The 15391-nt window shown below is 39.8% G+C and overlaps 1 protein-coding gene across 1 annotated transcript in view; it reads right to left on the bottom strand.

The window, feature by feature from the left end:
- Window positions 1-792: 792 nt before the first annotated feature.
- Window positions 793-15391, bottom strand: part of SPTLC2 (serine palmitoyltransferase, long chain base subunit 2) — a 56772-nt gene continuing 42173 nt past the window's right edge. Inside the window, exons 10-12 of the mRNA XM_009082328.1 lie at window positions 8352-8487; window positions 6160-6289; window positions 793-1511 (exon numbers count right to left, since the gene is read on the bottom strand). Of these exons, the coding sequence (XP_009080576.1) occupies window positions 1392-1511; window positions 6160-6289; window positions 8352-8487 (386 nt within the window). The 3' untranslated portion in view covers window positions 793-1391. The remainder of the gene's footprint in view (window positions 1512-6159; window positions 6290-8351; window positions 8488-15391) is intronic.

Below are 15391 nucleotides of genomic sequence, written 5' to 3'. Positions count from 1 at the left end.
AGAAACTTGCAAATAAAGATTCCAAACAGCAACTGGCTCAGTGAACACTGATTTGATCTCAGAATAACAGAAATACAAAAGAATAAAGATGTCAAACTAAATGCAATTGTGAGAACACTCTCTCTTCAGGGAAGGCCTACACAGCCATGCAGCTGCCAATGGAGACTCTGCTGGCTAGCTGAAATGTAATGTATGCTTACAAGATCCAAGCTGTCCATATGCACAACAAGGCCCGTGAGGAACACCACATGTGTGACATGAAACAGTGACTTAGCATGGCAAGGGCAGCAGTCAGTCTTTCAGAGATCTGCATGACATACATAGTTCTCCTAACAGTCTCCCAGGCTTGATTATTGAGGGGTTTTAGTCCTAGGAAGCAGTACAAGGCTTGCTCTGGTTTACTTAAACCCTAGGGCACAATCCTAGAACTTAGCAGTGACTTGTTCATGGTTTTATGATATTCTAAAGCAAGAGAAATTAACCTGAAGATGAGAAAGCAACACACACTAAAGCCACATTTTTCCTTTTTTTTTTTAAAACAGAAGTATGTCAGAAGAAAGACAAAATACAACCCATTAAAAAATATCCCCAAAACAAACAACCCACCAAAAAAACCAAAACCCCAACAAAACCCCTCTCCATCACTTACCCTCTATCAAAGGGACAATTAGTGTCAAAACCAGGAGACAATCTGGTATCCATACTGGGAAGGAAAAGAGGCTAGAGTTCCAGAAGTCCTTCTGCCTGTGGCTTACAAAACTAAATAATGTTTGGGAACAATGGTCCTGTCAGTGACATGTCAACAACACATTTATTTTAAAAAGGCTAAATTCAAGTTTTAAACACAAGTAACTGCAAATGAAAAAAACAACTTTGGTTGATTATCCATCTTGTTAAATATGTCAAAGTTAGCAATCAACAGTTTCTCTAGGAAGTCTCCAAGAACAGACAGGTCAGCTCATTCCTTAGTGGGAAGGTCAGACACCTAGCAGTGACACTGGAAATGCAGCCATGCCAGCGTCACACATGCTCACAACATCTCAGCCAGCATTTGGGAGGCTAATGGTGCATACAGAGTCTGAGCTGATCGGCCACAGCCAACTTGGGTTGCTGTGAACTCATTGAGAAAAATAAATAAAAAAAAGCAACAAGAAAAGATAAAGCCAAGCACCTCTAGGGCCAGACCCTGAAGACACAGGAATCAAAGCTTTTCTTTTACTCCTCTCCCTATTTACAAAATGCCATTTAGAGCTGATGTGGCCACTTCGGTATTGTGAGGAAATGTCTTTTATGCTAAGCAGTCATAACTGTGTTGTTCACGGATGCTGTGGCCTGTGTGCCACGGAGTGTCCATGGGGTGTGTCCCTCCCACCAAGGCACATGGAGGGAGCTCAGTCTTCTGTTTCCTCATATGTTGTCTCGTCAAACGGCCGATCCAAGAGAGGTACCAAACGGCGACGGGAATATTTCAGTTGCAAAAGGTCCCCAACTTCATTGATTTCTTTTAAAGCCTGACAAAGAGACCACACTAGATCAGCAGAGGAGACAGATGGAAGCAAGTTATCAGCACATCTTCCTTTGTGAATGCCTGCAGATGACTATGACAGACATTTTATTTGAGCTCTTACTGTGCTAGCAGTCGGTACCTTCAGAAGCGCTTACGATTTCTTTTTTATTTTAGCATTCAGAAGTTTCAAGACCAAGTCAACAGCTCTGGTCAGTTAGCTGAGAGTGCCTATGCATCCACCTGACTACTCCACTTCCAAAGAAGGATCATAATAACCAGCAAACTCCACGACTATTCATAGACAGAAAAACTAAGAATAATGTTCTTCCCTTCCTGAAGGTAATGAAGCTGAAGCAGAAAAAAGGTACACAGAGGTTTGACTCCTCTTATCATTCAGTATGAAAATACCACGCGTTACCATATCACCTCTGTTCTACTGTATATTTTAAAGTTGCAAAAGAGCAAAAGACAAACTGCAATAGTGAGCTAACAAGTTCTATAGATGCATTTGTTTTATCTACATTTGGTTAATTTGCATTGTCCCCATACAACTAGAGATGCAAGCTCTGTATCATAAATGACATTGCATGGGAGATTTTTGCCAGACAATCCAAGGAATGAAAAAAAAAAAAGTTATTCTGGGTAGGAACACAAGTGTTTTTTTCCCTGGACAGCAAGTCCCAATGACTGCGGTTGCCACAAAGGCCATGCTCAGGCAACTGATGGCCCAGAACACTGCTAGTGAATTAGTACCACCTTTCATGGTTTTGACATGAATCCAAACGTTATGAAGTTCACCAGAGATCAAACATCTGCTAATGTAAGAAATGAGGAAAGTCCCAGCTCAGTTAATCATACTTCCATTATGCTGTTATCTCTTTGATAAAACACTGGTTCACAACAGGGTCTGTTAAAAGCCAAGCCCTAAACTTCATTTCTCTACAGAACACTCCTGGAGCAAGGTACAAAATCTATCAGTTGCTGCAGACAAATCTGCAATAGTATGTGATGCTAATAATTTGCAAGTGACAAAATGAGTGCAGAAGATAACTTCCAAATCCAATGTGATTTCTGAACTCCAAAGGTTGGCATTCTTAACTCCCTTGAATTGTAAATTTATCGGAATATCACTAATTCAGCATGAATACTCCAATATAAAATGTTCTGGGCCAAATGCTTGTCTCTTGAGGACAGCTGGCAGATGGGGGTTAATATCTCTACATGCTTTTTCTTCCTGGATAGATAGTTCAACTTTTTGTTTCTTTAAACAATGGCCCTCCATGCTTGTTATATCTGGCAGCAAAACCCTCTCCACTCTAAAGTCTGGGGGAATGACAAACCCAAAAGCTGGACCTCGGTAAAAACAAAACAAAACAGAAGTGTGGGCACAGTCTGCCAGAGCTTTAAGTAAAGATCCCATATGGAAACAATTTAAAGCTGAATTTCTGTTGAAAGAGCATGTTAACTGTTATTCTTGAATGCAGATTTAGGATTTTATTAATTTAAAACAAAAAGGACCATGTGACCAGCAAAGAACTACAAAGGAAATGGCATTGGTGTACTCTGACTTCAGGAGAGTGTAATATATTTTTCATCACTGAAAAGAAAGCACCAGCCCACAGGGATGCAGGTTATGAGGGACTTCACTCTGATCCTAAGCCAAATATTTTCAGGCAAGGAAGTTTTATTTACATAAAACGGTGAAAATTGTAACTAAGAACTGTTCCCCATCATGTGGGTTTATTTAATAAGAACAAGGAAGCATTACAAATATCAGCATTTGCAAGACAAGTTTCTCTTCCCTGTGCTTCCAACCTGGATAAATTTTATTTAGAAAAATATGCCGCAAGAGCCCTAGTTAGCATCCAGGCATACTCAGATGGGCTACCAAGTTGTTGTCTCTGTCACTGATTTGGAGAAGCTTTCTGCCAGCTCTCCCCAAGTCCATTCATTTTAGTTCTTCCTCCTCCTGGATGTTGTTGCCACAGTTCAGCAGAGGGATTAGGTCTGAGGGCTGCCTTAATGATTAACTGCCTGAAATCAATCCCCTTTCACTGCATCACAAGAAAACACAGCACAAAGTCACTGACACAAAGACTTGCTCCTTATTAACTCCTCTTGCCAATGTTCTGGGTTTAGAGCATGCAGCTATTTTGAACCTTAAAGTGGATTTCACTGACTTGGAACAAAGCCTCCACATACTGAGCTAAATCAAAATTTCTTCATTCACTTCAAAATTCGCACCTCATTTTGCTCTGGATTAATTTTCTTAGGCAGACAAGGCCTCATATATTGAACAAGTGTTTCCTCATTTAACACCTACAGAGGTACTTGAGCAATGAGTCCAGTGTTAAATACACAAAACTTGAATCAATTTCTGGAAAATGCAAAAAAGGCTTGTAAGTGGATTGACAGGAAAAGAAGTTTTTTAAGCAGAGTAATAAAAGTTACAGATAGGTTTTGGAAGAGAGCTAGTGTAGTACTTAGACAGACCCTGCAAAAGCAGCTTGTTACAGTAAGGCTCTAGCTAGTCACCCAAAGAGAAGACCAAGGACCTAACCAACAGCAAGACTGCATGAGTGCTCAGGTAGTGCCAGCACATCAAATTTGTACAGTTTTAGCTCAGTTTGCAGCAATGTGATTTCAGAGACTGCAGCTTTCTTTCTTTTCCTTCCCCTCTGCTTCTTATCAATTCATCCCCCATGTCCACCTGTCCAGAAGTTACTGCTCCCTCATTTGTGTCAATGCACTCAGTTCTATTACCATGCTCTGAGCCAAGTCTGATGCTATTAATTTTATACAAGGGGAAAGGAAGGGGAGGGCCTTCCTAAACATAATGGTTCAAGATTTTCATTTGGAACAGAAACAACTGAATTGGCATAATTAATGTAAGAGCAGCAGGACAAGTAGCTGAGAAGGAACTCCTAAAGCAATCTGTTGTTGGACTCTCATATTAGGGAATCACTCAGGTCTTACAAGGCAGAAACAACTCAGAAGCAGCAAGTACAGCACCACAGATACATGGCAGGTTGTTAATACTACTCAATGACACCGAACATGTATTACCAAACTGCACACACCACTCACTGCTTTACTAACTTTCCTAACAAAAATGAAATAAACAGACATGCCATTTTAAGCAGTTGATTTGGAAGTTCTGCAACAGGGAAGTGTAGAAAGGTTGGATCTATTTTTTTTATGAGACATTAGTAAATACCTTTTTCTATGTCTCATTTGCTGTTCACATATTGAAGTGTTAGCACCTGATCATATTTGGACACTGGGCATGATTTCCCTTTCCTAACCCCATAATGAGTGCTCCCAATCACCTTCTTGTCCACAAAATGTTTGAAAATAGTTTGTCATTTGTCACCCGATTGCCTATGCCATTCAGCAGCAGCTCCCTACATTAGCTCTACTCTTCCTTTTGCTACTAATATCCCCTCAAAAGTCCTGCCTGCTGCATTCCATGTCCATTGACAGACTGAGTTCCAGGTGGACTTCGGCTTTCCTGACCCTATCCCTGCATGCTCAGGACTGTCTCTCTATTCCTCACCTGTCTCTGCTTGTACCTCTTATATACTTCCATGTTTTTGTTGGTTTGTTCATCTATGCAGGCTTCCCACTACACCTACTCTCCTGTAAGTGAGGAGGATCATTCTTCAGGGCAGGGGGGAAGGGCAAAAAAATAAAAATCAACCAGCTGTCCTGGACACCACCCATAGGCTGTATCCTATGGGATTCTTTCAAGTAGGTCTCTGAACAGGACACAGTCCAGTCCAAGTTCATACTCAACCTAGTTTAGGTTGTGAGTCACAGAACCTCAAAGTGGGGAAAAAATACAATGCAGAACTTTGACAGTGCCCCAGACAGCCCATGTAGACATGTCTGTCAAAGAAGATTAACCAGAAGACTCAAAAATGAATGTAGCTACCACACCAAAATGTACTAAGGATAGTCAGGCTTACCATATAATCCTCTTTTAACTCTATCAATCATTAGTCAGAGAGTAACTGCCATCCTTAATTTTTAAGGCAGTACCTCCTAACTGTGATGCAGGCCTCCTTAGAGGGGACCTCCATTCCCCTGGAACATGCTTAGTGCAGACCGGAATCAGTAAGGCATTACATATGGCACAGACTCATTTAGGACAGGATCATTTAAGATGGTGCTCTGAAGCTGTAAACAAGAGCTGTAATAGTAGTCATTTAAATAAAAATTCTCAGTGGTAATCATGTGCTGAGGTCTGTGCCTCCTTTTGAGAGGAATATAAATGTTTTAGAGGTTCTCAGGTTTTCTTTTTTCTCTTCTTACCATTTGCATCTAGGGTCAGAAGTAGTAGAATTTTTTCCTTCTAAATGGTTCAGTGTAAGGTAGAGCCTTGTAAGAGGGGAAAAAGCATTGTTTCACAGAAGTAAGACTGTCTCCCCTCATATAATTTAAAAGAGGAAAAGAAAACTCCTGGGATTTACTGTAGACAGCCATTCTGCACTGTGGAAGCAAGGAGAGATGGAGCCAGTTCCACTACAAAAGGCTTTGAAGATTAGGTTCAACTAGTTTGTGTACCAAACACTGAAGCAGTGTACAAAAACCAGACAATTGCTATATCTGTTTATAGCAGGCATGAGCTAAAGACAAGATGAGACACTTACTGTATCAAGCATCTCTTTGGTATGAGCTGCAGACAAACAGAATCTGGCTCTGGACTCGATGATGGGGGTGGCAGGGAAACCCACAACCACAACACCGATGTTCCGCTTCAGCATCTCACGCCCAAACGCACTGCCGGAGAGAACGAGAGATCACAGTTATTCCAGTGGCAGCAAAGCAGCAGCATAAAGGTCTCAGTATGTTAACCCATACAGGCCTTTGAGACCACAGTTTGGAGCTTCTGGTGCTTTCTTTTCGAGGCAGAATGCCTGTTCACAAAAGCCTTTTTTTAATTCAATCCCAAGATGGCCCTTCTCAAAAGGTTTCACTGTATTAAGTTCTAACAAAGCTGAAAGATTGTATGTGGCAGGGGCTGGTCTTTTAGCTGTGTCTTAATGGATTTGTAACTTAAGCTTGGAAATCTTTCTGATAGGAAACATGGATTTTGGCTCAAAAGTTGGACTATACAAGGAATTCCTCATGCTGCAATGCCCCGAAGCAGATGTTTCTGCAGTTTCAAGATGTTTTGTTTTCACCACTTCAACTTGATTAAAGTACATGCTACAGAATGTACCACTTTTTAAGTGCCTACCACGGGAACCATTGAATTGGCACAGTAAGTGGAGATCATCTAATATGATACCAAATATTTTTAAGGAAGGTGCAAAAATCTCATACAACTGTCACACACTATCTTCAGCGAAACAAATTCTTCAGGGGATTAAAGAAATTAGTGGCTGTGAGTTATGCAATGAGAAGCACAAAGATCACTATCCTTTCTGTAATGGCAGTGCAATTGTGGGTGTTTCTACTGGCCACAGGAAATGGTTAATCCTTTCTGAACTGACCTTGTGCGAAGTAGCAATGAACTTAAGAGGCTTATAAGCATGTATAAAAATAACATTCTTTGCCTAAGTTTTAAAATTTTCTGCCACAACTATTTTCCTTATAAATAGGTGCATCCTGTTACACTTCATTTTGTATCCATTTAGTACACTCAAACTATTTTAGAAACAGACTACAAGGGACAAAGAAAGGATCAAGCAGACCTGATGCAGATCCTAGGGGCCAGCTCTTGTCAGAGCTCTCTGTTCTCGCTGGTTTTAAGTAAGTTACTGGCCCAACTGCTCAGCTAATAAACATTTCCATGAACATTTCCAGGGAAAAGATTGTACTGACTGGTAGAGCAGCTGGGCAGTGGAAACAGTATGCCTCTGTGTGCTGGATGGTGCACAGTGTAGACATTACGGCACTCATAAAGGTAACAGGCCATTTAAACTTTGTTATACTGAGAAGGGTGGAGAAAGACTGTACCTAGCTTCATGCAGAGTGCTAGATGATGCCTGTTTCATCACGGAATTACAGTGCTTAGCCAGAATGAAGCCTGACTGAGCTAGCAGAGCACTAGAGATGTTCGGAATGGCTTAAAATGAAACTATGCTTTCCAAATTTGAAAGTGTTGATTGAGCACTGCATTACAGACAGACCTTGAAAAGCAGCTATCAAAGTCAAGCTGTCCTTGAAATCAGACTTTTATGTTGCAAAAATGTTTAATATATAGGTGATATTCTCCTTGCAGAATTTTACCTTAATTATCCACACAGCACTTCACAAGTCCACAAGCATTTATAAAGCTATGTGCTACAGTTGTATGAGTATTTATAATGCCAATACATGAGCTATTAAACCCAGACCTCTTAGAAACTTGGGATTCATGAAATACAGGTTGATGTGTTCCATCATGTCTTGCCCTCTCTGATTTTTCTTTTCTTGAGGAGTTTTTTTTTTTAAATTCATCTATGGCGACTTCTGGTCCAGGAGCAGGTTGAAAGACTTTCTCCAGTGACTTTGAATGTTAATTTCTATTCAACTTCTGCTCTTTTTTAGCACATTTATACACTTTACATATAAATAAAATGGAAACATACACACACACTCCCCACACATCCCCAGTTTTTAACACAGGACACATAGCAGTAAAATTGCTTCCCCAAAGTGCTTTCTTGCTGCCCCAAGCTACAAGCCTTGATTTTCTCAAGATTGCTTATAGGAAGTTTCTGTATTTTATAAGATTCAGTAATAATCATAAAAGCAAAAATCAAACAGTCTTTTCTTATACTTAGAAAACTCCTAATATTCTCATACCATCCTAACTTTAAAGAAGATGGATAAGAAGTTATCCTGTCAAACCTACCCGATTTTTGCTGGCATGTACAGCATCAGAGGCACAACAGGGGAATCTTCATTTCCATAGATGATAAAGCCCATCTCTTTCAGCCGTCTCCTGAAATATCTTGTGTTCTCTGCTAGCTGCTGCACACGTGCTCTCCCTGAAAAAACAAAGTATGACTGTGAACTCAACTGTTGTCACATGTGTAAACTCAACACAAGATCTCTAGCTAACGTACAAACTATGAACATACTGCTTGTGCTTATGGAAGCATTAAAATTAGCACTTGCAGTTTCTGCTCCCTCATTTAACCAAGATTCATCATGCATTTTCTGACAAGTCTGTAGCTGAATGGACTAGGACAAGCACAACCAAGTCCAAGCACACCTCAGTTTTTCCATAAACAGGGCTTCTATCAAGAGGGACCTGGCAAAACAAGGCAGTTACCTGCTTTTAAACAAGATTCAAAATTTGCTCAAAATTCACTAGTAACTGCATCTTAAAGAAGAGTTTGCTTACACTTTGAAAATTAAAGGAAACCTATTGAATCAGCTGAGGCTGTTCACCACAGTTTATCCTGCTTGTCCATATTAATGGAAATTACTACTTTCCTCTTTAGATCCCCTTGCTGAACTGATCACGTGGCTGCTCCCTAACCTTTTTCAGTTAAAATGAGCTGGGTTTAAATTAAACCGATTACTTCTGATAATCCAGCTCACTTCACATAAGCGACAGCAGCCAATTTATCATGTATTCAGCCAATTTTGTATGGATTTTTTTGACACTTGTCAAAATTAGTACACAGGATATGAGAGAGTTAGTATAATTAAAATATTCCAGCTCTCCAGATATGGATAGAACAGCCAATTTTATCAGCTAATTAAATTCTAGTCTAGCACAGTGTACTATGTTCCTGTATTGCCCAGAAAAAGGTTCACATCATCTCACCTAAGCAGATCATAATGCATTTCTGATCAACTAAAACTCTAATGTGCTTAAGAGATTAATCACTATGCCATTGATGAGACTATAGTAAGTAACAGTTGTAATTACATGTCTCTGGTCCACAGAATGTATTTCTGGATAACTGCCTTCCCCAGACAAGTGATTCATATACTGAACCATTAAATGTACAGCAGCGCAGATCTATGATACATAGTGAAGTCAGCTGCTAGATATTAATTGTCTTCCTTTAAAGCTGCAGATAACAAGGTGATTAACTAAATGGAATGCCAGGTCTCAAAGAAACGTCCAACACCCACATAGCTCTGCTCCAGGCCAGAACAAATGCAATTTTAAGAACCTCTACAGTTTTTGTTGCCAAAACTATCAGACATTCCACCCACAATCAGGCAATCAAAGGCAAAATCCCATCAAAGGCAAAGCATAAGAAGAAAGGATGAAACCTGTTAAGTTTGCAAAACTTGGCCTACCATAGTGGGTAGTGTATTTTTAACAGCATTGACTGTCATTTAAGACATCTCATCTTCTCCATTAACAGCATTATTTCTTAATCTTTTCTCCCCCAGAGTTTCTGGAGAAGTTTAATTCCTCTTCCCCAAGAAGCAGTAAGATTTCAGTAAAACACAAAGGCATGTGGAGCTTATGAAATTAAAATTTTAACTGGTTCACATTGGATCACATCCCCTACTGGAGACCCAGCTTTGTCAGTTACCAGACCAATTATTTGGTTATTTTAAATACCCCAGACTGCAAACAAACCCAACAAAATTAAAAGAAACAGGCCTTCTGCAAGGTACTAAAAATAGTGGGCCAAAGCCACTACTTGCACTTCAAACATTGAGGCAAACAATAAAGACACAAGTGTCCACAGCAAACTACATGCCAAAAAAAAAAAAAAAAAAAAGAAAGACACTTTTGGTACCTTCTGAGAAAGCTGCATCCACACATCTCCTATAGAGAACTGCACCAATTTCTAACAATTCGTGTCAGTGACTTACAATTGCATCTGAATACCAATCAGATTTCACCACTATGGAGCAGTAGGGTAACATACACAGCTGCTGTGGTCAGCCCCTCTCCCATGCCATGTTCCCATAAAGGATGGAGTTTACAGTGCTTCAGGCACAAGTAACTTCACCACCTTTACACTTTGCCCCTCTGCGCATTCACACCCTTTTCCATGTTGCTGGGAAACTTCCAGACTAAAGAGCAATCTTAATTTGTAGTTGGCAGCTACTTCACAGTCTTCCCTAAACTCCTTCCAATAAAAACAGTTCTAGATTTGTCCTTATAGACTGCAGAGTGCTCTGAGAAGCAAGTAAGTGTAACAAACAAGTCTTTGGGTTCTCTACAGAGATGTAATCACTACTGCAACTGACAGATTTAGACAACACTTGCCTTCTTCAGGTTTGTGGATCTCAAAAGCCTCTTAGCTTTTACTTCACTCCAGAACCATCAGGCAACTAAATGAAATTATTACTCCTATAAAAACTTGTCACCGCAACATTTGAAAACATATTCAGTGGTGTGTTCTCACTACCCATCAGATGTCATTACTATCTGAGAACTGTAGTCATGGTGAAGCAAAGCACTAGGAATTGAACAAGAATTGGACATAGGTTCCTTGTCCTCTGCTTGCCTTTGTCTCTCCATCCTGTGCAACTACTCTCCTCTGCATTTCAACATATTTAGTCTCCTATTCCACTGCACTTGAAGAGTGATACCACATGCTAATTGAATAGGGTTTACAATAATATGCAACAAGCACATAGCCAGTGTTCAGCTGTGCTAACATCTGCTGCTTCAGCCCCACTGGTACACACTGGTGTACCAGGCTACTAACTGCTCGTACTGTTCTACCATGTTTTCTGGCACCACAAGGACAAACCACACAGTGCCTGGACACAGCAGTGATTAGGTACCGTTGCTAATCCCACTTGTACCCAAACAGTGCTTGAGCATTCAAACAGGACCTCAAAATCCTTTCCCAGTCCAAGCATCTTCTGAAGCTCAGAGCTTTGTCCACATCTGCTCAATGGGCCTAGAAAAATTGCCAGGACTGCAGCAATCCTCCAGCAGCCAGCTTTCTTGGCAGGGCGCAGCCTCATTCTTAAGACCATGCAAAAAAGGCCAGATCAGACACCACCCTGCCGCTGTGTCAGTGTTCTTGCACAGGAGTTGTGCAATGATTCTGGTAACATCCTTTCATCTAGGAAACGGGAATGTGATGACCTTCAGGGAAGGAAGGAAAGAGGGAAGAAAGGGACGATTACTGGAACTGAGTTCTTCAAAAGGCTAAAACAACTAGAAGCCCTTATCAGATCAACTGATCTGAAGTCCCTCATGGGTCCCATAAATGGCTTAAACTAGCTACTGACAGACCAACACTGGAATGTGTTGGTGCACAACACCAATTGTGCCTTTAGAGAGACAAAGGCACAATTTGAATTAAATCTGGCCACTTCTGTCAGGGATAGCAAAAAGTGTTTATATAAATACATGAATAACAAAAGGAAGGGCAAGGAAAACCTTCATTCCTTGTTGGACATGGGAGGGAACAGTGACCAAAGATGAGGAAAAGACTGAGGCACTTAACACCCTCTTTGCCTCAGTTTTCAATAGCAGGACAGGTTGTCCTCAGGACAACTGGCCTCTAGAGCTGATAGACAGAGATAGGAAGCCAAATAGCTCCCCTGAAATGTGAGAGAAAATGGTTAGAGATTTGCTTAGCCACCAGGACTGTTGGTAAACAGGTAAACAGGCTCTTCTCAATGGTGCCAAGGAATAGGACAAGAGGCAACGGGCAGAATCTGATGCACGGGAAGTTCCACCTGAGCATAAGGAAGAACTTCTTTACTGTGAACAGGTTGCCCAGAGAGGCTGTGGAGTCTCCCTCACTGGAGATATTCAAGAACTGTCTGAACACAATCCTGTGCCATGTGCTCTAGGATATCCCTGCTAGAACAGAGAGGGTGAACTAAGCGACCCACTGTGGTCCCTTCCAACCTTACCAATTCTGTGATTATCTAGGATATATTTAAGCAAATTTCTTTTTGAAGCAGGAATTGAGTTAATACTATAATTATCAGCAAGATAAACAGGGGGATGCACATTCCACCACAGCAGATCTAAACTCCTTTTGCAAGGGGTTTATCAATGAGGTGCATCAATAAGGGGAATTCACCTGTATTTAACCTCACTGCTCTTTACATCATAGAAGTTCATCCTTAAACTAACAGTCCAACCACTTCAAGGATTTTCAGAGAACCCTTATTTGCATAAGGCGGTTCAATAAATAAACAACAATTGCCCAGCAATTAAAAATTTTTGCAAGGATGAACTTAGCCGTTGGAGACAAAAAAAAACCAACCCAACAAAAACCCAACAGTTCTTGAGCTGATGTCAGTGTAACTTCTCTATTCTATTTTTAAAAAATCATCTCTACAAAGAAAAGAAGCCCTAGAACTTGTGGAAGTTGCTCTGACACAAAAATCTAGTATTTGTTACATTCTTGTCATCTGTTGAGGCTGATGAATAAGATATCATAGATGGCATTGGACACAAAACAAAAATCACTTCAACCAGGATATATTTGTTTTCCCCTGCCTCTTGTGATCTCTAGGCTGTAATTGGAGAGCAATCACAAATCTGTTCTTTTAAACAATGCAACACTTCATCAGCTTGGCTTCTTGAGAAATAAAAGGCATGTTGTGTTGTACAGACAGACTACCAACTGACACTGAAGTCAGAGGGGCAAACCAGCTTCAGACAGGCAAAAACACACAAGCAGGATTTCATCTGCTGGCCACACTAGGGATCACTGTCTTCTGGATCTAAAACAAAGACACTTGATGCAGTACAAAGGAAGCTATATGTTTACATTTTTAATCAATTCTTAAAGATTTCAAACCAAAATAGTAGGACACATCGTGAAAAATGGTCCCTAAGCAGTGAAACTGTAAACCCTATGCACAAGCTCTTGCTGGTCAATAAGATACATGTTCACATTAGGTAGCTATGATGAAGCTAGTCCATATTCATTAACCAATCTTGTAGCTGTTCAACACATTGGTTTTATTTTTGCAGTCTTAATTTAATCTATTTATTTTATTGTCAGCATGGACAGTGAGGCTGAACTAAGCAACTTGATAGTTTTACCTTACGTTCCAGTTGAAGACTAACATTTGTTTTTTAATGATTAAATGAGGAACTTAGAAAAAAATAAAACTCTTGGTATGAATAGATTGCAATTCACTACATGCAGAACCAACCTACAACCGAATTTTATGGAAATCCTTGACCATGTAAACTTACTAAGTATTTTGCCACGCCTGTATGTAATTAAAAGCCAACCATTACTGATAAGATAAAAAAAGGACAAAGATAAAAAAGGAGAAAGAAATCACAATCCGTTACCAAGGCACAAAGAACAATGTGATGCCATTATGTCCTGCTCCCCAAACAGAAGATGGCTAAATACATCTGACACAGGAAGCATATGGACAAGGCTGCAACATTTTGTGGTGGCTTTTCCAAGAGCACCAGGATCAATGATATGGAAGATAAAGCATCATTTCATTAGCATGGATAGAGCTTTTTCTCCATGTATCTTGCTATCAATGGGCCAAACAGGAGAAAATAAGTGAGAGTTTCTACTTCAGAAAGCCTGTATTTTCAGACATTGCAAACTGCTTAAATCAAGTAAACTGGTGATGAAAATTTGATTACATATATCATTCTCTAGAAGTTTGTTTCTTCAAGTCAGAGTGATGCTATAATATAATCAAGCTTGTAAATTTTTCCACATTAAAACCCCTTTGTTTTTGCAAAGGCTTATACTTTCATTCTGTTTATTATTCCTATAGTTCTGTCTTTTGGTTGGCTGTTGCAGTGGAAGATATAATTCAGCATACCCTGTTTTGGAAACAAGCATTTTTCAAATCGCAACCAGGAATTCAATATTCTTCTGCTGATTTAACAGATTCTCCACCAAGCTTTCAGAAGCTAAGTTGCCTCCTGAGGGCTTCTGAAGATCTTTTGCAATGTTAAGTTGCTTTCTGGACACTACGCTTGCAAATATCTCATAATTAAAACAACCAACATCACAGCCACTTTTTTTGAGAAGACATAAAAGCACTAATACTCTTTTACTGCCATGAACATGTTTTCATACAAGGCACAGAAAATTTCCCTCCTGAAGGCTTCTCCTAAAAAGCACAAGTTAAGCATGACTTCTAGTAACACTTGCATGATGAAAAAAAAGCCAAATATTAATATCTGACTGGAAGCAAGGGGTGTATTAGAAACAAAGTAGTACCTCTTAGGGGCTATAGTGAGCAACTTAAAACCAGAGGAAGTAGAGTGATATTTCAAACTAAAATGGAACACTAAACAAAACTCCAGTTCAACATTGATTAAAACCCAACACTTTTACCTTCTAAGAAAAGGCTGCACTAACAAACAGGGAGAATACAATGCTGTTAAAAATGCTGTATGGATGTTTAAGGACATAACATGTGCTGATTTCTCAAGAGCAGATTTTAAGATGCTTGTAGAGCTCATAAACAAGAGGGAGGTAACAAGCAAAGTTTTATTCATTTCTTCTGAGAGGTCATACTATAAAAACTAATAAAGAAGATTTTATTATACATTACATACAGATTCCTTATCTTTGAGAATACTTTCCCTATCTCGTTGTTTAAGTTCGAGGGAAAGGTGGCTCCACATGTTTCAATCTGCTTCCTCCAAGTCTGCTTGTGTGAGCACTACATCGCTGCCAATATTTGCAGGAAGAATTTTACATCCTCCTCTTCAGATGCCATCTGTAGATTTTCATCATAGATCTTCAGAAAAGTACTATATACAATTATACAATGTAATCTGAGATTGCACAGAGACATATTAAAATGTATGGGCTAGAATACTATATTCCCCCAGTTTTACATTAGAAAGCACCAGCTCACATCAGCAAATGCCAAGAGAACCTACCAAACCCATGAGAAACTTAAATTAGAATAATTCCTTAACTCAGTGCAATTATATTACCGTTTAACAGCTCAAACTCTAGTATTTAGCAAACCACCCAAAAGACAGAAGTGACT

Source organism: Acanthisitta chloris, unplaced genomic scaffold (assembly GCF_000695815.1).
Source record: "Acanthisitta chloris isolate BGI_N310 unplaced genomic scaffold, ASM69581v1 scaffold10889, whole genome shotgun sequence".
Classification (NCBI taxonomy): Eukaryota; Metazoa; Chordata; class Aves; order Passeriformes; family Acanthisittidae; genus Acanthisitta; species Acanthisitta chloris.
Note: the sequence above shows the minus strand (reverse complement) of the source record. Positions and strands in the feature narration are given on the sequence as shown.